The sequence below is a fragment of the Pleurodeles waltl genome, chromosome 8, assembly GCF_031143425.1.
Source record: "Pleurodeles waltl isolate 20211129_DDA chromosome 8, aPleWal1.hap1.20221129, whole genome shotgun sequence".
Classification (NCBI taxonomy): domain Eukaryota; kingdom Metazoa; phylum Chordata; class Amphibia; order Caudata; family Salamandridae; genus Pleurodeles; species Pleurodeles waltl.
In genome coordinates, this window is record NC_090447.1 from 1417937922 (window position 1) to 1417962456 (window position 24535).

At 42.2% G+C, this 24535-nt stretch overlaps 1 protein-coding gene across 1 annotated transcript in view; it reads left to right on the forward strand.

Annotated features, from left to right (window-relative positions):
- Positions 1–24535, forward strand: part of SIM2 (SIM bHLH transcription factor 2) — a 285872-nt gene that overhangs the window by 157714 nt on the left and 103623 nt on the right. Inside the window, exon 3 of the mRNA XM_069202534.1 lies at positions 6525–6614. Within this exon, the coding sequence (XP_069058635.1) occupies positions 6525–6614 (90 nt within the window). The remainder of the gene's footprint in view (positions 1–6524; positions 6615–24535) is intronic.

Below are 24535 nucleotides of genomic sequence, written 5' to 3' on the forward strand. Positions count from 1 at the left end.
TATGTTCTAGAACAGTTTCAGTATGGTCAAAGATTTGGATTACTAGTGAGTTGTTTTGTTGTCCTGGAGAAATGTAGATATTGAACAAGAGGAGAATATTTCCCTGTTTAGTTTCCAAATTTGAGAGATTAATATATATGCACTGTATGTTTTCATAGGAAAGAGGTAAAATATTGAGGAGAGTATGCTCTCCTCTTGCATGGTCTTTATTAACAGACTAAGGGGGTTATTCTAACTTTGGAGGAGGTGTTAATCCGTCCCAAAAGTGACGGAAAAGTGACGGATTTACCACTAGCCGTATTACGAGTCCATTATATCCTATGGAACTCGTAATATGGCTGGTGGTTTATCCGTCACTTTACCGTCACTTTTGGGACGGATTAACGCTCCTCCAAAGTTAGAATAACCCCCTAAGTCGGCACATCTGTTCCATAACAGGAGTCTGTGACAATGTTTTTGGTGGACCATGTTTCCTGGACACAGGTGATTGTAGGATTTAAGTCTGCTAAAGCGTCAATTCTTTCATCTCACAGACCTGCTTAATGCCAGGAGATTAAGGAAAAACTTTGTTTGATTTATTTTCATTTAGATTTTTCCAGGAAGTCATGACCAAGATACCTTTTTATTAGCTGATGTAAGGGATAGATGTTCTCTGGCTCTAATTTGTTGATCATCTGAATTGGCATGAATGAGAAATTCATTTGAAATCCCTTATTTGGAGAGCATATTGAATCAACTTCAGATGTCATGAGGTTAGGCTCCATAACAGTTATGGACTAAACTTACTCTGTGGGGTGTTTAAATTGAAAAAAGATCACCCGCCAAAACTATTTTTATGGAGAACATGCATTGTTGTATAGTTGTTGATGAAATGAGGGGTTGATTACTAACCTGAGCTACTAGTATCAGTGATTCATGATTAGGCTTAGAAATTGATTCTGGCTGACTGGGTTTTGTTCCAGAGGCTTCAGGAATATAGATATTAATTAATTCCTGTGCATGAGGGTTTAGTGCAACTCGAGGAGTTTCTAAAACAAGAGAGAATAAAACAGGAAATGATTGCAAGTTCTGCGGTAAATATGTCTGAGGTGTGGCAATTTCCTCTATGCTGCTGGGAATGGTTGCATTATTAATGAGGAGGTTTTCCCCCGGTGTTTCTAAGTTAGATCTAATGCATTTTGGGAGTTTTGTAGTAATTCTACGTCTTGCTGTTTTTCTATTTTGAAGTTTTTGAGTGTTTCTACTGTTTTTTGTGAATTAGTTGGCTTCACCAGAAATACTTTAGATGAATCTAATTGACCGTTTTTATTGCCTTTACATTTTGCTTAAATATTGGGAAGCAGGAAAGAGAAGATGAACTTGGAAGTGGCTGATGGTCCAGAGGGCTTCAGAGAAGAGTTTGAAAGAGAAAAGACATCCCCTATGCTGTTATTTTTCTACTTCTAAGACAAACTATAGGGATAAACATCAGCAAGCATCGGCTCCAGCATTTACAGAATAATTTTTCAATGTTTGGTTTATTTATCCCTACATTCTCTAATGTTGTTTTGATCATGAGGTTACTGTTTTGACCAAGAGCACCCTAAAACTCTTGATGTTTCCTTATAAATGTGTCCAACCATTTCTTTGTGCTTTCAACCCCTGAGCTGATTAGCTGTTCATTCTGAAGCAGTGGTCTTTCAAAAACCTAGCAGTATATACACTGTTCACCTGATTCTAGAGTCTATCAAATGTAGCAAGCATAGTGTTATCTCACATGAAAATGATGTTTATTTCCACAGTTTTGCATCCATAGAGGGCATTGTACCTGAAAAACCTACTCTATCTTTCCAAAAACCCTGCATGAAAATTTTGACTTTAACATAAAGCAGGATTATCATCCACTTTCCTTTCTTCTTTAAATTACCCTTTCCTTACCGTCTATTCTCTGCCTGGCTACCCTCCCTGAGTAGAGCCCTTTCTTAGTCCTAATCTATATTTTTTCTAATTCTGCAAATTTACCACACTTCCTCTCAAAGATCATAACCTGTCCTTCCTTGACAGTCATGCCCTGCAATCTAGCAATACCTAATCTCTGGTAGTGCATACACTAATCCAACCTACCATGTATATGAATCCGCATATGACCCCCATCACTAATGATAATACCTAACATTTACTCATTTAATTCACCACAAAGACACTAGGGTAAATACATAGGTACTCATTCCCTTTTTCTATGCATTGCACACAAATATTACATGTTTGAATGTTTTTATTGAACAAAACACAGTGGTATGAAACCCATGTTTTCAACATTCTACGGGTTCCCTGTGAAATATGGAAATGATTCATAGGACTCCGTGAAATATGGACTTCATCATTAAAATGAAAGCCCTTTGAAGAAGCTTAGCATTATCCATTGTTTAATCAACATTTGATTCATGAAAGGTACTCAAAAATGTAAAACATTCTAATTCTAGTGGCTGCCCATTGTTTCCTGCAACATGCAGAGAACAGTTTCATTACCTTCCCCCTTCCTCATGATATGTTACTTATCAAAAACAAAGAGTGTTTGAGTGTTTATTTTCAAAAATTCCATATTTTTACCTTACCTCTCAGAGTCTGATTTAGAGTCTGGCAGAGAGGATACTCTATTGCAACAATTATGATGTTCCATCCCCACCAATCTGATTTACCTACAGGTGGACCCTAAGTGTGTCAGCGATGGAGACTACTCTGTCTCTGACATACTTCTTCAAATGCCCAACTAACTCTGAGTCATTGGAGGGTTGCTGATTTGATGACTCATATAACACAACGGGTGCTTGCTTAGGCCTGGAAGGTGAACAGTTAGTTCACTCCTTTAGGTAAACAGCAGGCCTCCAAAAGTAATGGATAGGTCACATCACCCACATAGTGTAGTGGTATGCTTCATCATCAGTGAACTATTCACACCAAGATAAATAGATACCACTTTGTCAAACTCAAACAATGTAGGAGAGTTCCAATTAAATTAACTGGATATTTGCAGGGATTCTGAATGCTGTTAAAAATACAAATACTACATTCCACTTAGCTAGAAAGGGACCCAGATATAATTACAAAATCTATTATGTGGATGTTAAATGGAATGTAATTAACCTGCCATCCACTTTAAACTTTGCCAACTTCTTTCAGCCATCTCTGATGACTCTACTGTCAACGGCTTTCATCAGGGCTATATCTAATGTATGTATCCCTGCTCCTACTTCCCTCATCACATTAAGGAATGCTAAAATTAAACCTGTGCAGATGTTTTTTGGAAACTGCAAACACTTCAAGTAGAAAACAAATCTTACACTTTGCTTCTTAGAAAAGCCAAAATGCACCCAAAATCTGTGGGCACTGCAAGCCACAATCGAACTAAAGTGATTTCAGTGTGTCGTGAGACTCGTATCACTACATCCCAGCAAACATGATTACATGCACATACCTTTAATAGTTAGGCTTACTCTTCTCTGTAGGTTACTAAGATTTCATGGGCCGGATGGGTGGTTCTGCCCTGTAGTTGCACACTATTCGTTATATTGGTGCAGGGGTGAGATATATTTATTTATATGTATTTAATACAATTAATATAATTAATTCTTGTTCCCACACATATAAATGGTGTCATAGACAACATGCGATAACACACAGAGTAGGATATTACAAAATCTGAGTCAGAATATGAGTCCTCATTAAAGTACAGAGTTCATTAAAGCTTATAAGAACATTACTGGAAAAGCAGTATCTGTTGAAAATCATCAAGAAGGCAGAGAAAAGAGACAGAAACAATATTCAGCAAAAGTTACTACAGTCTTTCACAAGACTGTCAACAGATCTTCTCATGCGTTTCCACATATGTAATAGACTCAAGCCAGATGAAACAAAATCGTGAACTAACATTGGGGGTTTCTAAACTCTGGTTTTCTAAACCTTGAAAAGCCCTTATTTTCTTTCAAGAAGGGGTACTCATTGAAGGATAAATTGGGGCCACCATACTAAAAAAAAATCAGACTTCCACCCAGACGAATCTATGGAACATACCACCCATATCTGGATATTTTCCTTGCGGCCCATGTAATGTCTGCCCACTCATGGAGAAGATGAAACAAATCGCTCTCAGCCTAAAGATCCCATGGGTTTTGCAACATCATACGAATTGTGAATTAATGAACGTAGTATATACCATTATCTGTACATGTGGACTGAAGTATGTAGCAATGATGACAAGAACAAAAAAAAGTTTAGAATAAATGAACAATGGAGTAACTTTCAGCACAAGAAAAGCGCAACCAAACAAATGAGACATTTTCTAGAACAATGTCACAGTGAGAAGACTTCAAGTGGTATATCATAGTCAAAGTGACATCAGAGGCACAAACACAGAAAGAAATCTACTTTGATATGAAGAAAGATGGATTTACCACTTGCATGCATCAGCACATGGCCTCAATGATGAGGTGGTATGGAACCATATTCAAGGTTTCCGTTCAGATGCTCATATTTTTCCTGTGCTTATTTGTCCCATCTGTATAGACCCCATGTAGGACATTAATGTTGTATTTGCTACATAACCTGAGGCAAATGTCTTGTCATATATTGTAGCTCAGTACCTACCTAAGTATTGACCGTACTTTCTAGATAGATCCAACATGGGGCATAGTGGCAGCACTCTAATTAATTAATTGATACTTGCAGCACTGATTGTGCCACCCATCTACGTTGCCTTTAAACATGTCTCAGGACTGCCATGACAGCCTGTGTGTGTGCAGTTTTAAAATGCCATTTTTGACCTGGCAAATTACACCTTTTGCCAGGCCCAAATATTCTTTTTTAATAAGTCACCCCTAGGGCAGGCCCTGAACAGCCAAATGGGAAGGGCGTAGTGTATTTAAAAAGTTGGACATGTACTTTTATGTTTTGCATCTCCTGGCAGCGAAAAACTTCTAACTTAATTTTTCACTACTGCAAGGCCTACCCCTCCTGTAGGATAACAATGGGGTTACCTTATTACAGTTAATAAGCTGTAACATCCAATTGGTAGCAGGTAGACAGTTCAAGTTTGGTGTCTAACGAATTATACTTATAACCCCTCTCTAATGGAGAAGTCTGATTTTGAATCACACTTCTGAAAATGCCACTTTTAGAAACCCCAAAGCAGGATTTTGTTATTAAAAATACAAAAACATGTTAAAAGCTTGACGGACGATACTGCCATTTGGTCGGTACAGTCTGTCAAACTTTAGTAAATTAACGGTGGCTGTTGTTGCTGCTAAAGTTAAGATATCTCCCCGGGGGCAGGAACAATCTCTAAATTTGGCGGGTGGAGGACCCTGGGTATAGCGGGAGTAAAGTACTTTGCCATACTGACAAATTTACCTCAGCCCACCCAAGTCTAAATTAGGGCCAAAATTATTAAGCATTTTTCTCTTCAACAGGAAACAGTATAATCTAGTTTTTTCATATTGATTTCAATAAATATTTCCAAGGGCGAAAATGCACCTTTTTTAAGTTTACTAGAACCAAAATGAAAAATATACTGCAAAAATACTCAAACCTACTAGCTTTGTCAATATGTTTTTTTTTTTGTTTTGGCTCCCTTAACCTTCTATATGATCAGTTCTTTAAAAGGAAAAAATAATACAAAGATGAAGTTGTTAGCCCCCTAAAGGTGTAAGATAGATGAACATGTTCATTATCCATCTCAATGAATTTTATTTTAGAAATTTTGGTAGTACTTTTTCTAAGAGCTGAGGATGGTTAGCACTCAGCATGTCCTGAAGAAAAACTACTCAAGTGGTCAAAGAGGGCCTGACTCACCTCATTTTTCTCACCTTTAATAGTCAGCATGTTGTTATACATTTGTGACATAAGATTCACTAGCAGATCATCTCTGTCCTATTTTCCTTGATTAGATTGGCCAAATTTTCCCTTCTCTTAATTAGTAGGACCTCTTTCGAGATCATCTATTTTACATTCATCCCAAAGAAAGGTCTTCAAAAATATTTTCAATCCATTGAATAAATGTACATGTTTGTATTTCCAAAGTGTCTAGAAAATCCAAGAGGGAGCATGGGAAGGAAGAAATAACATAGCACATCTACTCTTCCTACCTGATAACTTTGATATCAACTTTTGAATTGTTTTACATTGGTTTACTCCAACAAGGCACTTAAGTGAAAATACAGCTAAATCAGTATCACTAAGGTAGAAAGTGTCCATTAATATTGCAGACAAAGGCGAGGACACGCTCAATATTGACAGAGAATCATCTCTTTTGATGAAATTATTAATTTATATGTAAATTAACTTTATATATGTAATATTCGTGGAAAGTTTGCCTTTGTATATTGTGTTATGTGAGGGTGCTAGTTTGCTTTTGTGCGTGATAATGTTGAATGATGGAGGTGCAAGAATAGCCTCAGTAGTTCTTGAAGATTTGTATCCACAACTTTTCAAGATAGTGAGCATATAAGAGTGGATCACTGGAGTTAATGCAGTTGCCTTTTCTTTTGCAGACTCTCGATGGCTTTGTTTTTGTTGTGGCATCAGATGGCAAAATAATGTACATTTCAGAAACAGCCTCTGTTCATCTAGGATTATCCCAGGTAAGAGGACCTACATGCACCAGTCGTTCAAGATTTTGTTGTCACCAGCAGCATGTTCACCTTTGTGGAGTCTTACTTTTAACTGTTGTATTGTAGAAATTATCTACCTATTGGAACACTGTTGACACCCTTCATTAGTTGCAGAACATCTGAGGTTCAACTGCTATGCGCTAATAGCATCTATATCATTTGGGTGGGGGTGGGGTGACATTTCTTTTCCTCGAATGTCAAGGTTGATAGCCAAGAAATGTAACTTGTGTCAACATGTTCATTGCGTGCATGCTCATCTGTTTGTAGGTCACCTGAAGGTCAAACTGACTAGTGAATGTTCCCTTGGCTAGAGTTTGCATGATGTCAACTTATTTACTCACCACCGCCAAGGAATTGTTTAGGTTGTGTAACCTTTACTGTTAAATATTTGGTTTACAAAAGGCTCATAAATGTAACATGTGTTTGCACAAGACCAGTGCATTCTGAAAATACTAATTCAGTGTCTCATTCTTCCACCTTATGTGGGAATGTAATCCACAGCAGAAATCTTTCATTGGGAGGTTTGTAGACCTCTTGATGCAGCTTCCCTTAAAGGGGCTTCCCGACTGTTCTTGAAAGTTGGGTGTAACTTGCTTTGATTATTATCTATAACATGGGAAGATGTTGTATGCAATGTTATTTTATGAGGTTTAATGTATCTCTCCAGTTAAACCCAAGGGAAGATGTCCATATCATGTTGCAGGGATTCATAGGACTACTTCTGGCAAATAGGGCTACACTTTTCCCAGAGAAAAATACTGTCCATTTGTTCATGTTTTAACGTTCTGCAAAGACCTGGACATGATTCTTAAGTAGCACTTTTGTATGAAATAGTCTGTATCAATTTTTAACATGATCTTTCTGCATTTACTTTAAATATTAGTCAGGGTCATTAATGGACATACTTCCAAGTACCTTCTTCATACATTTACTGTTTAAAATATGTACTGATAAGCGGAAAGGTACCGATATTAAGAGATTTTGCTCATTTTTGTACCGGTAGGATAATAAAATACCAGTCATGCTGGTATAAAATCAGGCAGCTGGAAACCCTACTGGGAGAACCTAGCAAACAATAGACAATTAACAGTGTTCATAGTTTTAGTAAATAATCAGAAAATAAAGACCTAGTCGTAGAACACTTACCTTTTCACTTATTAATAGAGGCACTTTGGATCTGGTTTACAGTCCTTTTATCTTGTTGTAAATTCTGATTTACTCTCAAATTCACATGAAATTCATGGCAGAGGTGCACAGGTCGAACATACGCTATATATACCGGTCTATCTCATTTACTGATTCAGTTCAAAAGAAAAAAGTGCTCCTGTGAACAGTGTATGCCTAAATAAAGCAGAATATGTATCCTAAAAATATTAAACCTTCAAAAATCACAAAGAGAAATAGATTGAAATTCTTTATTTAACTAATCATAAGCAGGCACTTAGTAGGTAATATTTGAAGCATGTAGAAGAACAGGAGAGCTTTCTTCGTTCATTCCTTGTACTTTCATGGACAATTTATTACATGCACAAATTAAACTTTCCCTAGTCAGTTCAGCAAATTAGCTAAAGAGGTGTAACTTGTGATCATACGTAAGCATAATCTACACTTCTAAGGCTTTATATCTATTTTTTGCAGTTAGACGCTACATTGTAACCAATACGCAAAAAAGAAAAAAAGAAGCTTAATAATAGGGATTGGCGTTACCTCCTACCCATTACAAAATTGAGACCTCTCATTGATTCCAAAAAGAATATTCTTTCATGCTAAAATGATCCAAGCTGTCCTTTTTGTTACACAGGTTAGAGTTACTCAAACACCTTCAATGTGGAATTAGGAATAGTAAATCTATAGCTACCGATAAATACCTACATACACAATATTTTGATTGTCAATATTATTTCTATAATATTGTTGTAGCACATTATTCAGTACATGATATTCTGGCATTCAACCCCTTTTACCAACTATGATTCCTAAACAACAGATTATAGAAGGCAGGGGAAAAGGGGATGTGTCTGGCATTAGGATCTACGAATCATTCCTAAAAGTAAATTAAAAGTGTCATATGCTGATGGGTCATTTGAAAGGGGGTCAGATACGCTATTTCTAAATGATCATGGGGCATATTTACGGGCTCCTTTCATTCCTGTTGCGTCACTTTTTGTGATGCAACAGCAGCACAAACCATGAAATCATATCTAGGAGGCCACACAAAGCCACTTTATGTGGCTTTGAATGGCCTCCTAGATATGAAGTAAGGCAAGGCAGAGCAAATCGCTGTGCTGCCTTACTCTGCACAAGGGAGGCATTCCACAGGTTTTGCGGTGGATGTTTCCATTCAACAACCATGGATTTTGATGCATCTCAGATTTACAAGATCTTGGTAACCTAGGTATGCGATAAAACCTTACATCTCCCCTGGACAGGCATAATGAGAAGTAATACTTTTATTTCTCCTCATTTTTTCCTCTTTGTATGTGTGCTGCATTCTGCAGCACATATGTTGTTCATCCGTTGTTGTCGACGATGACCAAGGACATCACGTTGAGGAGGTTCACTGTGTACGGTGTGTCCAGCTGTGGCTGATCAGTCCAATGCGGGCTTGGAAAGCTCTGCTGCACGTCAGGCACAAGTGGTCTACTGGGCAGGTTGGCAAAGAGTTGGCTATTGGCTATGGATTTGGCAGCTCACGCTTCTTCAGCGCCTCTACAGTCCTGCTCTGCTTGTAGGAGGTAGCACCTTTTTATGATGCAGCTTCGCTAGGTGGGGCAATCTTGCACCAGGGTTTCCCAGGGGTCCAGGTCAATGCCAAAGCTCTTCAGAGAGAATTTCAGCGTGTCCTTGAAGCACTTTTTCTGCCCACCTTGTGTGCGTTTGCCTTCCTCCAGTTCACCATAGAACAGTCTCCTGGGGATGCATATGTCTGGCACACATACAAGGTGACCTGCCCAACTAACTAGGGCTCTCCTCATCAGGGTGTAGGTACTCTGCAGACCAGCCTGAGAGAGGACATCTGTGTCTGGAACTTTGTCCTGCCAGGTAGTTTTCAGCAGCCTTCTTAAGCAGTTCATGTGGAAGCGATTCAGCTTTTTGGCATGGCACTCGTATACAGTCCATGTCTCACAGGCATACAGTAGTGTTGGCAGTACGACTGCCTTATACATCTTCAGCTTTGTGGACAGTTTGACGCCTCTTCTTTGCCACACCGACTCCCGCAGCCGTCCAAATGCAGAGCTCGCCTTGGCGATGTGTTTGTTTACCTGATCGTCAATGTTCACAAATCTGCAGAGTGTGCTGCCAAGGTATGCAAACTGGTGATAGTTGGTTCAGCATACGTCTTCTGCGGTGTGGGCTGAGGCAAGACCTCAGTCTTCTTGGTACTGATTGTGAGGCGGAAATTTATGCAGGCAATGGAAAAGCTCTGCTGCATCTGGGCCTATGCGGCAGGAAAACACGCACAGAATCCTCTTCAACCTTGGTCTTGGCCTGTAGCCTCCGCAGTTGAAGAGCCTGCTTTCAGTCCTATATCTGATCTTGATGCATCGGACAGCATGGCCGAGAACATCATGCTGAACAGCGTGTGTGCCAGTACACAGCCTTGCTTGACTCGACATCATCCAGTACTCAAGCAAGCATGTCATCATGGAACTGGCGCACCATACTGATGAATTTGCCTGGGCAGCCAAACTTCTCCATGATCCGCCATAGCCTCTCATGACTGACAGTATCAAAAGCTTTGGTCAGGTCCACGAACATTGTGTTAAGGTCCCTGTTTCATTCCTGGCACTTCTCCTTTAGTGGATGTGCTGTAAATATCATGTCCACTGTCCCTGGCCCTCTCTGAAGCTGCACTGACTCTGGTAGGTGTCCATCTTTCATGTGTTGAGTGAGGCGGCTGAGGAGGACTCTGGCAAGGATTTTGCCTGCAATGACCAGGAGGGAGATTCCTCTGTGGTTGTCTCCAGACTGCCTGTTTCCCTTTCTCTTGTAGAGATGGATGATGGAGGCATCCTTGAGCTGCTGAAGGATAACTTCCTGTTGCCACATGGTCTAAAAGAGCTCGGTGAGCTTCTGTAACAAGACTGGTCCCACTGCCTTGTAAATTTCAGCTGAGATGGAATCATAGCCTGGTGCTTTACCATTGGAGAGAAGCTTAATTGCTTCCTTAACCTCTGATTCCTTTGGAGGTTCTGCCAGGGAGGTGTTGATGGTGACTTGTGGCATGCAGTCAGTGGCTTCGGCATTGAAAGAGAAAGCCTGATCAGGACATTGTCAAAGTGCTTAGCCCATCTATTCCGGATGGCATTCTTGGCAGTGAGCAGGGTGGACCTGTCGGCACTGAGCAGTAGTGATGTTGGAGAGGACTGTGGCCTGTAGATGATCTTCAGTGCATCGTAGAAATGCTTGGAGTTCTTGCTGTCAGCTTACTTCTGGATCTCATCTGCCTTTCTGCTGAGCCAGGAGTCTTGCATCTCTCTGAGCTTTGCTTGCACCTTGCTTTTCATGGAGTTCTACATTGCCTTCTTGGAGACAGATGTAGTGTCTTACTGGAGAGATCTGAAGGCTTCACGCTTCTCATTCAGCAGCTTCTGAGTGTCTTCTTCATTGTCGTCGAATCAGTCATGGTGTTTGCGTGTGTTCTGGTCCAAGTGAGCGAGAGTGGTGTTGTAGACCACATCTCTAAAAGCTGGCCAGTCCTCTTCTGCACCGTTTGTGCCAAAGCTGAGTTGGTCAAGCTTACTGTCGAGGTCCTCACTAAGGTTCTGGCGCACAGAGTGCCTTTTAAATTGCTGATATTCAGTCGCCTATTGGTCTTTTTCCCCTGCGGGCGCCGTCTGGGCTGAATGTGCATGTTGAATTTTGAGAGGATTTGTCTGTGGTCTGTCCAGCAGTCTGTGTCTCATATGGCCTTAGTCACTGTAACATCCTGCCTGTCACTTCTCCTTACTATGACGTAATCACTGAGATGCCAGTGCTTGCTACGTGGGTGCATCCAGGACATCTTGTTATGGCTGGGTAGGCGCAAGACTGTGTTTGTGATCAACTGGTCATGAGTTGTGCAGGTCTTCAAACGTAGATGACCATTGCTGTTGCTTTTGCCGACTCCATTCCTCCCAATGACTCCCTCCCATGTCTGCTAGTCTGCACCAACTCTGGCACTGAAGTCGCCTAAGATGACAAGCTTGTCCTCCTTGGGCTCCGATGCTATGAGGGACTCCAAGTCTTCAAACAACTGGCCTTTGATCTCCTCTGGGTTTGTCATAGTGGGGGCATATGCACTGATGAAGGTGGTGTGGTGCTTTCCTTTGAGGGGGATCAGCAGAGACATGAGTCGATCATTGAATCCTTTTGGGAGGCTGCCTAATTTGCTGATAAGATTAGATCTGATGGCAAAACCCACTCCTGCTTCATTGCTGGCTACTCCAAAAAAAATGTATAACCGTCTTTGACTTCTGTCAGCTGGTCTTCGTCTGCAAACCTGATCTCGCTAAGGGCTGAGATCTGGATGTTGTACCTGCCGAGTTCTCTTGCGACAAGTGCTGTCTGTCTGTTTTAGAGCTATCCATGAGCGTGCGCACATTCCATGTGCCAATGGTGAGCGGAGTCACCAATATTTTCTTCTTTGTGATGCAACTGCATGGTTGGGATCCCCTGCTGCCGCAGCAAGCAGGCTAGGGATAGGGTGAAGCAAGCTATGTTTAGGGCACTTTTTCTAGCCCCTCCATCAGACCAAGGAGGTGAGCGGAGTGATCCTAAAGAGGGCTGCTCAGACACCCAGGGGGCTGACGAACTCCACTGCTGCTTCGGTCCAGTAGAAAGTGACCCATTATCCTGGGGTATCTGTGTGTGGGGTTGTAGCTACAGCTTCCAGTGTGTTCACACCTGCTGCTTCGTTACTCGCACATCGCCACAGGACTTGACAGAGGAGATGACGGGGAGGGGTGATGTCTTGACTTGCGCGTGAATTGGATTATAGTGAGGGAGAGTTGCGCAGATTGTCAGCCTCACTCTCTCGTCCCCGCCTATCTTGATCCAGTGGCAGGACTTAGTCGAGATGACTGGAGATAGGTTGGGATGCTGTGGATGACCAGCAATGTCCTACTGTGTCTCACTGTGCCCTATTTGCACTCCACAGCACTTTGCTAAGTCCGCCTTCCTGCCCGTCGGCTACCCTCACCTGATTTTGCCGGCCTGTCGAAGCCGTTTCCCGGGGTGCGGCCGCTGTTGCAATGCAAACAGCTATGAGGAGCAACAAGTGAGAGCTGAGTGTCAGGTGAGGACCAATGTGGATGAACTACTCTGAAGAGCATGACGTTCTCCTCCCATCAGAGGTACTACCTCTCCCTAACACCCCATACACCCCTAACACATAGACAGAGGAAAAAGCCTCCCAGAATTGTTTTGTGCAGTGGTGTGCCTCTTCCTGCACAAAACCAATCCTGCCTATAACGCAGATACTGTTTTACCATGGTGCATGGGTGCCTGCATTGGTGCTATGCTGCCAAAACGGCACCAACGCAGTAGAAAAGGACAGGTTTGCAGACCTTTCTCAAATTATTTTAGTATTAGGATGGTTGGAGTTTAGTTTAAATGGTTGGGCAGTAAAGTTTGGTTCTAGAGACCAAGAATCATATGCTTTTTCTGATCTTTTGTATCATTGCAATGGAAATTTTGGTCTTGTATATGCTAACTAGATTTAACATTGTGCCACGCTTTAATTCTCCTTTAGAGATACCATGGTGGTCATTACAACCTCAGCGGTCTTTTTACAAGACTGCCGAGGGACCACCGTGCGGAAGACCGCCAGTGGTGGCAGTTTGCCGCTCGGCCTATTATGAGCGTTGGCAGCTCTCCGTCCTTTTACGGACAGAGAGCCGACAACAGCCATACTGGTGGGAGTCAGGGAAGTGGAGGTTGCTCCACCTCCACCGCCACGCCAACAGAACACCGCCCAGCGAATCACGTCCTGCGATTCGCCGTGGCGGTGTTCTGTTGACAGTGTGGTGTCGGCGGAGCTGCCCCCATGGCTCCCGTCCCCTCCCGGAGGATCGACGGAACAGGTAAGTCGATCGTCCGTTAGGGGAGGGGGGTTGGGGGGGGCGTTGTGTGTAGTGTGGGTGCATGGGGGTGTGCGTCTGTGTATGTAGAGGGGGTGTGTGAGTGCGTGTATGCTTGCGGGGGTGTCGTGTGTTTTGGGAATGAGAGCGTGTATGTCTGTGGGTATGTCTGTATGGATGTGTGTGTGTATGTTTGTATGTGGGTGTGCGTGTCTGACTGTGTGTGTGGATGTAGGCATGTATGTCGGTGTGTGTGTGTGTGTGTGTTGGTGGTGCCTGCGTGTCGTGTGTGCGTGAGTTTCTGTGATGTTGGGGGTCGGGGTGGGGAGGGGGGCCCTGCCACCTTTGGGGGGTGGCAGGTGTGGTGGGGGGTGTAGGGGAGGGAGTCGTGGTGGGGGTGGGGAAGACCCCTATCAGTGCCAGGGAAGGAATTCCCTGGCACTGATAGTGCTTACCGCCATGGATTTCGTGGCGGTTCCAACCGCAGGAAATCCACGGCGGTAAGCCGGGTCAAAATACCGCTGGCGGTATAGTGACGGCCGCTGGGCTGGAGACCCAGGTCTCCAGCCCGGCGGGCGGAACGGAGACGCAGCAGATGACCATGGCGGTAACCGCCATGGTCATAATACGAAAAAAAAGACCGCCAGCCTGTTGGCGGTCTTACCGCCGCTTCTCTGCCTTCCGCCAGGGTCATAATGACCCCCTATATGTTTATACTATGGTTTTGAGACTCATTTATGTAACGTTGACTTTGAGTCTGTAATAAACCCATTTAACCCTTTGAACTGACTCCAAATGTCATTATGGGACATTTGGGTTATGAAGAAACTGTTTGATGAAATTGAATTTGGTTACTCTTCACCCCTCAGAACTGAGAAGAAAAGATTAATCTGACCCCAGAATTAGAGAAAGGGCCCCAGGCTCTAGCATATCCTCGGCCCAGATTTATCATTATTTAACACCTGCAACGCAGAAAGACAACTTGCTATGCTACGTCAAATGGAGAGAGCAGGAATGCGCCATATTTACCAAGATATTGCATATTCCTGTGCTCTTGCAGCACTGGTGCACCACGTGCTGCCTGTCGCCAACATAGGCACCATTGCGATATGGGGGAAAGGTGCCTGCATTGCAGGCAGGTTTGATTTTGTACAGTAAGGGATACCCACCTGCACAAAAACAAACTTTAGAGTCTTTTTCCTCTTTCTAAGCGTGCTGCAGAATATAGCGCATGTAAGAAGTGGAAATAATGAGGAGAACTAAAGATATTTCTCCTTGTGCCTCTATCGGGAAGGTGTGCCATTTTTACACTTTCTTAGGTTTACCAGCCTTAGTAAATCTGTAAATGTACCAAAAATCATGGGCGGATGTGTGGGAACACCGATGCTCCACCCATTTAATACCTTCTTCTGCAGAGTAACGCAAGGCAGCGACTTGCTTTGCTTTGTATTACTTCAGATCTACAAAGCAACGCTGGACCACACAAGGTGCTCTGCTTGGCAAATCTGATTTAAAGACCACAATGCCCTTGCTACACTCTGCATGACACAAGGGCAACACAATTCTGGGCCGTAGAATTCATGTAGGACAGGACAGTCTCTGGTGTTAGCCCGTGTTTTCAAGAGCCAACACGCTCTGTTATTGTTTCATCAGTGACTCAGATGATGTTTGCTTGCAACATATCTGAAGAGAGCACAGCAGCTGGGCCCATAGCAGTGGGATATACAGATGTTTTGGAGGACTCTGGGAACATTCAGATCAGTGAAATTATTGCAAAGCAAGTAGGAAAAACATACATGTTAGAAGATGTGTTATTCTATGTATTCTATTTGTTTTAAGTAACAAGAGATTGTAAAATGGAATAAGGAGTAAAATAAGCAGTATAGCTCCGGAGAGATTGCCAACATTATTTCTATGCTCAGGTCAATCGCTACAGGGCCATTGCTTAATCAGCCTGAAATTAAGGGCCAGATTTCTAAATATTTGGTGCAAATCAACGCAGCAAGACAACTTGCAAGGCTGCATCAAATAGAGAGTACAGAAATGCACCATAATTACTAACAAGGCTCATTCCTGCTCTCTCTCTGAGCTGGTGCAAGGGTGCCTGTGTAACAGCTAGGATTGCTTTTGTGCACAGATAGAAAACTTTCTGCACAAAATCAATCCTCTGAGGCATTTTTACTCTTTCCACGTGTGCTCCAGAATGCAGTACACGTGCAAAGAGGAACAAAACAAGAAGAAATGAATATATTTCTCCTTATTATGCCTCTCCCGGGAAGGAATAGTATTTTAATGCATTCCCTGATTTACTAGTCTTAGTAAATCTGGAAATGTGACACAAATTGTGGGTGAATGTGTGGGAAAAACTATGCTTCACCCATGAAACGCCTTCCCAGGGCAGAGTAACTCAAGGCAGCAATGTGGGCTGCCCTGCATTACTCCAAATGTATTATGCCATGCAGAGCCATGCAGGGTGGCTCTGCATGTCATAGTAAATGTGACTGAAGGATTGTGTTGCCCTTACCTCACCTTGCTTGATGCAAGGGTAATGCAAGTCCTTCATAAATCTGGCCCTAATTTGCCCTTTTTAACAGCATCATAACACACATATTTGTAGAGAGAACATTCACCTTCAAGGAAGTCTCTCTGTGCAATTGGCATATGATGTTTATTGTTACCCAGCTATTGGTACAAATTCTATCAACCTGAGTAAGACAAAGGGCTGAGTTGTCCAGAAATGAATTGAACCTGTCAATGTGGGGTCAAACATAGATGGCAGGTGTGTTTGCTCTAACCCTCTGGGGCTTAACCATGACAGAATAGGGTCTCAAGTGTGGAATTCTCTGGGACTTGGGACACTCCTTTTATTGATTGGTTTCTAACATCTCTATTTTCACAATATACTTGTCAAACAAAGAGCTAACCAAGAGGTCCTACAGGACCAGCTGCTGACACCTAGCATCACGTATCTTAAATGCTGGAAACAACAAGTAGATGCTGGCTACTGGAGAAGGAGAACTATAAAAGGTAAAGGCAGTGAACTCTAAACAGGGTGTGCAAATTTGCACAAAACTTGCTTTTGCAACTTACGCAAAATTTGGAAAGATTTATGTGAAATCACACAAAATCCAAAACCTGCTTACAGTACTATATTTTAGGGCAAAATACTTTCTCATAATTTTTTTTTAAAAACCACGTAAACAGTGGCGTTTATTCTTCTGGTCACTTAGTTTGTTCCCATGCACATGTGCCATGAATGGTGTGTAATTACATGATATGGTGTAGTAGTGTAATTTCGCACAACAAACATAATGCGAAATTATCAGCATTGTGTCCTGCAACTAAAATTGTGCCTGAGTTTAATAATAAATACAGGCATCTGGGATGTACCATCTATGAGTACACAATTGTATTCACAATCGGGGAGTGCTCTCACCTATCCTGTTCTGTCAAGAGGAAAGGAAGCAGGAAGATAATGTCTCCAATTTGGTCCTGGATAGAAGCAAGTCACTAGCAAAATACAGATTGGAGGTCAAAAAACAAGAAATCACAAGCAAAAACACTGGAGAACGTGAGGATGTAGTTGGGGAGAAAAAACAAGGAGTGTGCTCAACGGAGGAGCAAAGTAAATCAACAAACACGCAAAGTTGTACCTTGACTAACAGTGCCACAACCACCCATGCTCCACAAGAGGACGTACATTTAAATAGCGGTCTAGCTCAATCGATGTGCGCTGCATATTAATGGTGCTGACGTTCATCTCTTTCAATATGGCACCCAGCGGCTCCATGTCGAGATAAAAAGTGACTGATGAGAGGATGGAGCAATCAGGCACGACACGTAACTGTGAGGGCTTGGATCTGGGGGAGCTCCTCTTGTCTAGCTGGACTCTTCCTCACATATGGTCTGAACCACTGTAGTAAAGTGCCTAGAAAGCATCTCTTTTTTTTCCCACTGAAACTCTTTTGTTTCTTCCACTAGTGCAATCCTGAAAAATTTGCATGGATAAAAATCATGAACAAAAAAACTTGAAACTGAAGTGGGTCTGAGATAAGATGCTTGGGGGCTGTATAACCAGCTGGGGCGGGATGAGCCAGCCAGTTTTACCTGGGCACCAGTACACATGAGTGTGCAGTAGCAAGAGAGAAGAGGCAACTCAAGGCATCTGTGTTCCCCCCCCATCCAGTGCTTAATTTGAGCTTATGACTGGAGGTGGGGCCAAGCAGCATTCATTTTTGGGGACCAGTACTTATTTTTCCTCATCACACATTGACCGTGAGTAAGAGAGGGACAATACATGAAGAGAAAGGTGGACAGAACGTCACAAAGGGAGTAAGCAGGAACATGCACAAGTGAGATAAAGAGCCAGTGTGTGTCTGATAGGGGGTGGAAGACTTGTATTTGGTATTTGTAAAAACATCCGCCGCGGATTTCAGAGCGGAGCTTCAGGTACCAGCACTCAATCTTTTACAAATTAAACACCACCTTTTCCCACCACAATACATGTAATACTTGTATATTTCTTGTAGTAACTGGCAGTGAAAGCAGCAGCGGCCGCCGCATAACTCAAGGGGAGGAGGGACAGAGGGACGGAGACAATGTGAAAATAAAAAAAACACACTTACCTTGCGTCCGTCCCTGCTGCCTCGCTCGTAGCTCCTCTTGTGGTGTCCAAGCATTCTCTGGCACCAGCAAAGGCTCCCTAGCAATCCAAGCCACGATTGGTCTGAGCGGCTCGGACTGCTGCTCAGACACAGCCCTGGGGTCTGTGTAATTTCTCCAGCCTGGCAGTTAAACACAGCTGGGCTGGAGAAACCTAAGTGCGCATGTGTGTTTGGCCGGTCTCAAATGTTCGGCCAAACACATGCGCACTTAGGTGCACTCTCCCCTCCTCCTCCCTCCCACCTCCTGTGGCCCAGCCCCGCTTCTCCCTGCACTGCTGGCTGTGCCAGAAGCAGAAAAATAAAACAATAGTAAACTATCGTTTTATTTTTCTGCTTCTGGCACAGCCAGTGGGGCAATGCTCCTTTGCCATAGCGGAAGGGCCACCCCTGAGTGAAAGGCACTCTGCTCGTGCTCTTTTATGGACCCCTGGCTACATTTCAAGTTTCCCCTAGTATCGCCATCTTACGGGTAGATCTCCCGGAAGTTGACTTCAGAGCTGCCCATCAAGCACATGATGGTGGGAAAATTGCAACTCCAGGGAGACATCAGCAGTAAAAATGTAACTAAGGGGTGTTTAATGATAGCTACCCTTTTCTGTTGAGTTTGTTAAAAAGGCTAAACTGCAGCTGAGTTTTTCTTCTTATAAATCTCTTGAAATGCCCCAGACTTGCATTATTTGCTTGGGTAGCCTCGATTAAGACTATTGTACCTTGTTGCATTTATGTGGAGCGTTACATATTGACTTACTAGGTTTCAGGAAACAAAAGTGGAGTGTCAGGCACTCACCATGTGCTAAGGACCAGCAAAACAATGAAGGGAATCCACAAAGTGCTTGTGCAAATGACATGAAAGAGCACTCTTCACGTGCTGCCACAACCCAAGCAGGAGGGGGAAGGGGGTACACTACCCAGCCCCTGGAGTACACTGTGGACAACAAGCAGGGTGCAGGTAGGCCAGCACAAAGGGTCCTGGGCACAAAGTGGCAGTCCTTCTTGTGACCTAGCAGGCCACAGGTAAGCACAACAGCATGACAGTCCTAATGGCGGTTCCTGCCTGGGCTACAGTTCCTTTCAGCAGCATTTGGTGCAGGTCTACGCAGTGTCTACAAACATGGGGAACAACCCTTATACTTATACTCATTTTGTCTTTGATCTCAGGGGGCACTTCAAAGGACCTTTGAAAGTGCACAACCAAACCCCTTCAACCCTAGCTCTGGCTCCACACATCAGTAGAGGGTAAATGAGCCCTTTGTGTGAGTGCAGGACACAGCCTATACAAATGTATGTGCGCCTGCATCCCCTCTCCCAGCCCAGGGACACTATTCAGCATGCATATGTTATCCTGTTACACATCCACCCTCCCTGTGTGATGGCTGTCTAGAAAGTATGCACAAACCCCAGCTGTTACTCTACCCCAGATGTGGGTTGGAGTCAGGCTGCAAAGCTCAAGAGTCATAAGCACAGAAAAATGCCTACTTTCTAAAAGTGGCATTTCTAGAATGGTAATAAAAAATCCACTTACACCAATAAGCAGCATTTCCTACTATCATTCCAACCATACTAAACATGCCCATGCGCCTCACCACAGATCAGAAAATAACACTTAGCCATAAGCAAGGGCAATCCTAATGCAACCCTGTGAGAGAGGCAGCACTCACAGCAGCCAGAAACCAAATAGGCTGTTAATCACTACCAGGACCTGCCACACAGTAGGCAAATGTCTTAACCTTTTCCCTATACTGCACCCTGCCCATAGGGCTACCTAGGACCTACCTTAGGGGTGACCTATGTGTAGAAAAAGGGAGTTCCAGGCCTGAAAAGTAAACTTGGATGCCAAGCCACTGTGGTAGTAAACTGTGCATATATGCCCAACAGTAGCAGGCTTGAGACAGGTTGAAAGGTTACTTCTCTGGGTGGCACTGGTTGCAGTGCGGGCCCACTGGTAGCATTGAATTTACAGGCCCTGGGTATAGGGATTACCACTGTACAAGGGACTTATATGTAAATTAAATGTGCCAGTCAGGTGTAAGCCAATCATACCAAGCTTAGACGGGAGAGCACATGCACCTGAGCACTGATCAGCAGTGATAAATTGCCCAGAGTCCCAAAGCCAACAAAAGAGGGTCAGAGAAACAGGAGGAGGAATGCAAAAAGGTTTGGGGATTACCCTGCAAAAAGGGCCAGGTCCAACAGTACTTACGATGGTACGGCAGAAACCCCAACAGTAATGTTACAAAAATCACATCAAAACAACAGCCTCTTGTAACAAAATCCATATATCCAAATATATATATATATATATATATATATATATATATATAATATATATGTTATATGGTCACCACTAGGTAGTTATAGTTAGGACCTAGTTTCTATAGAAAGAGCGATTTACTGTTTTGCCTATAACTTTGTGGCCATTTGAAGAATCTTCACAAAACTTTCAAAATGTATACTTTGCTAAGTTCAGCTTCTGTCGTAAATGTTTTGGGGTGATCTGTCAAGCGCATCCCAAGAAAAAGGTTAGGTCCCAAAACAAGTTTTCCCCATTCATTTTTCCATAAGACCTTTATACACACCTACAGCCCGAACCACTGAACGGAAATACACCAAATTTGGCACGAAGCTGGATTCTGTTACGCAGATCACATTGTTTTGTGATTTGGTGCACATCTGTTCAGTAGAAATTTAAGGCCAAGAAATATCGATATATAGGGACGCGGATCCTTTGCGGATCCAAATGTCCCCATGCTGATACCTGATTGGCTGGCAATACTTCAGCAAGGAAGTGTTGGCAGCCATCTTTGGACTTGGCTTCAGCCGAGTCCCAGAGAAAAAGGCAAACAAAAAGAGTCACCCTGCCCCCTAAGCCCTGGTGCTGGGGTACCTGAGGGACCCGACGAGGGCTAAAAAGCATTTTATTTAAAACATTGGAAAAATCAGTGGATGGATCAGCGGATTTTTTTGAGATTTAAAAAAAAAACATGTTCTCCTGACCTTTTTTTTTTTATTTGCCCCCGGTGGGCCAGGTCTCAGGGGCATCATACAGGATGGGGGCACACAGGCCCCCCCCCGATTGGGCTTTAATAAGCCCCAGGGACCACCACCTCCCTGGGGCTATCTATTTAATTAATGCGGGGGGCTAACTATAACTCAGGTCCTCAACCTTGCACAGTTTTGTTTGTCAAAAGTTTTATTGCAAATATGACATTGATATTATCAATGATGTTATAAAAAATGTCATGAGTGGCATAATTTGTAGGTAATTAGCAGTACATGGCAAGGGCGCAAGGGCGCAAGTTATAGTTACCTTAAGGCATGGGTTATAGTTACTTGGGATAACCCTAACTATATCTGGTGAATGTGAGCCTAACTATAACGTCCCTGTAACCTTTGTTTTTTTTTAATGAATATTTATATATATAAACAAATTCCTGGCTCTTGGCCCCACAACGGTGTAATGTTTTTGTATAATTAAATATCAACAATAGGATCTTTCTCTGATTTGCCCTGCATAAATTAGGTGTACATTTGCTCATAAATATTGAACATGTTTTGATTAAGTGAACAGGTGCAGGGTTTTGAGGGGGTAAGGACAAGTGTGTACTTTACAAGCAATAATAAACTAAAGTGCTTTCAGGAATACCTAATGGACGTTTCCACTTGCCCAATGATGTGAAAAGATTTGTACAGTTGGATTTCAATAGTTCCGTATATAAATAATAGAGTATAGGGCCCATTTACAAGACTATTTGGTACTTTACAAGCAAAAGGTATTGGTGCACCCATGCATAGAATATGGATGCCTGATGGTGGTACAAAGATTTATATTTTACAACTGCCATTTGCACTTTTCGAATTTTGGCTCTCGGAGTAAAATACATAAAATATAAAGAGATATGAGCATGTTTAATGAGTAGAGGCAAACAACAAAATAGGAAATGAAAAAATGTAATTGTAAAAGAATCAGAGGGAGGTAAACAAGAGAGATAGGGAAATATGGAGTATAACACAGAGAAAATATGTGGATTATTTTTTTTAAAATGATATTTAATTGTTATATTCTGTGGGGTGCCCGCTAACATTGAGGAGCTGTAAAGTAATTGTACTATATAGTATTTTTTGTTTTGTTATGCACACCCATTGGTGTTGGAAGGAGGGGACTTCTCTCCTCAAGCGCACTCTATATTGAAAGTAACTCTATGGCCAGTTGAAGGCTTGGGCCGAAACGCGTCACCACTTGTGGTGTTCCTGCACTGGTTAAGAAAAATAAAATAAAATTGAATTAATTGTGACTCTGGCTGACAAGCCCATTCTTTAAACTAGACCGAGATTCTTGTGGCTGAAGAGGTTTGGTTTTTTGGGATGTCATTGGGATATATATGTATATATATTTCCAGTCAGTAAAACCTAGATCACAATTTTGCCCCCAGCTGCCGGCTTGAAATAAGATTGATGTGTTTCAAGAAGTTACGACAGACGGGCTGACAAGGATCGCCATGGGATTATCTAAAAAGACTAAAAATTATGAGAACCTGAATATGACACAAGAGGATTGGTGTACACTGAAGGATCTGCAAAATGACAATACAATTGTCATTAAACCATCAGACAAAGGGGGCAATATTGTATTGTTGAATAGCGATGACTATATCCAGGAAGCTAAGAAACAATTGGGAAATAAAGAAAATTATAAAGAACTAAGAAGCAATCCCATGGAAACCTATATGGTGGAATACCACTGTATCTTAAAAAAATGGTTAGATAAAGGTTTGCTAGAAGATGAAGAATATAGATATCTTAAAACGGACTATCCGGTTACTCCTACAATATATTTTGTGCCAAAGATTCATAAGAATAAATCAAATCCACCAGGGCGCCCGATTGTAAGCGCCATAGGGTCTCTTCTTGAAAATACTTCAAGATTTATTGACATGTTCCTGTTTCCATATGTCTCAAACCTTCCATCATATCTGAGAGACTCTATGGATTTCTTAAATAGGATCAATAACATACCTTGGAAGTACAATTATATTATGGCCACAATTGATGTCGTTTCCTTATATACATCTATCAGACATAAGGACAGTTTGGAATCTTGTAAATATTTTCTCAGATCAAGATCTATCAGCTTACTGGAACATTTAGAAATGCTATTAGAAATGCTGCAGTATTGTCTGACTCATAACGTATTTTTGTTTGATGGTAAATATTATTTACAAGAACAAGGAACAGCCATGGAGACTTCATTCGCACCACGTATGCAAATCTCCTGATGGGGATGTAGGAATCACAGGTGGTCTGGTAAGAGAATAATCAGGAAATTCGAAATCATATTGTGTTATGGGTACGCTACATAGATTACCTCTTCCTGATAGGAGAGGGGGAAAGAGAGCCTTTAAAACAATTTATAATATTGCTGAACAATAATCCCCAACAACTAAGCTTTACATATGAAATAAGTGAGTTGGAAATTAACTATTTAGATATTGGTGTATACATAAAAGATGGAAGAATCTTCACAAAAATGCATAGAAAACCCACCAATAGTTTATTACATGCAAATAGCGGACATCCAAAGGCTTTAAAATGGAGTTACCATATGGTGAATGTTTGAGGGTTAAACGTAACTGTACAGAAGAAGTAGAATTGAAAATTCAAATGAACGAGAAGGGGATACCCGAACTCGGTCTTGGATGATGCATTGAAAAGAGCGATGCAACGAAAAAGAGATGAACTTTTGATCTCCAGAAAAAAAAGTTGTGATTCAAACACTGATGCTACACGGTACATTATGCGTTTTGATGCAGGGAGTCAAAAGATAAGAAAACTTTTAAAAGACAATTGGAGATTATTACTGTTGGATGAAACATTATCTAAATCATTACCTAATCATCCACTGATTACATATAGAAGAGCACCAACACTAGGGGATCATCTAACAAGCAGTCATATGACCCCACAAAAGAAAAATACATCGAATAGGTTGAGTGACAAAAGGCAAGGCTTCTGGAAGTGCACAAAGTGTAAAGCATGTACCAATGATAAAAATATGATGCATTTCACAACATTTGATGGAAGGATCATAAAAATCATGGAAAGAATAGACTGTGAGACCCCATATGTCATTTATGTATTGGAATGTGTGTATGGTAAAAAATATGTTGGA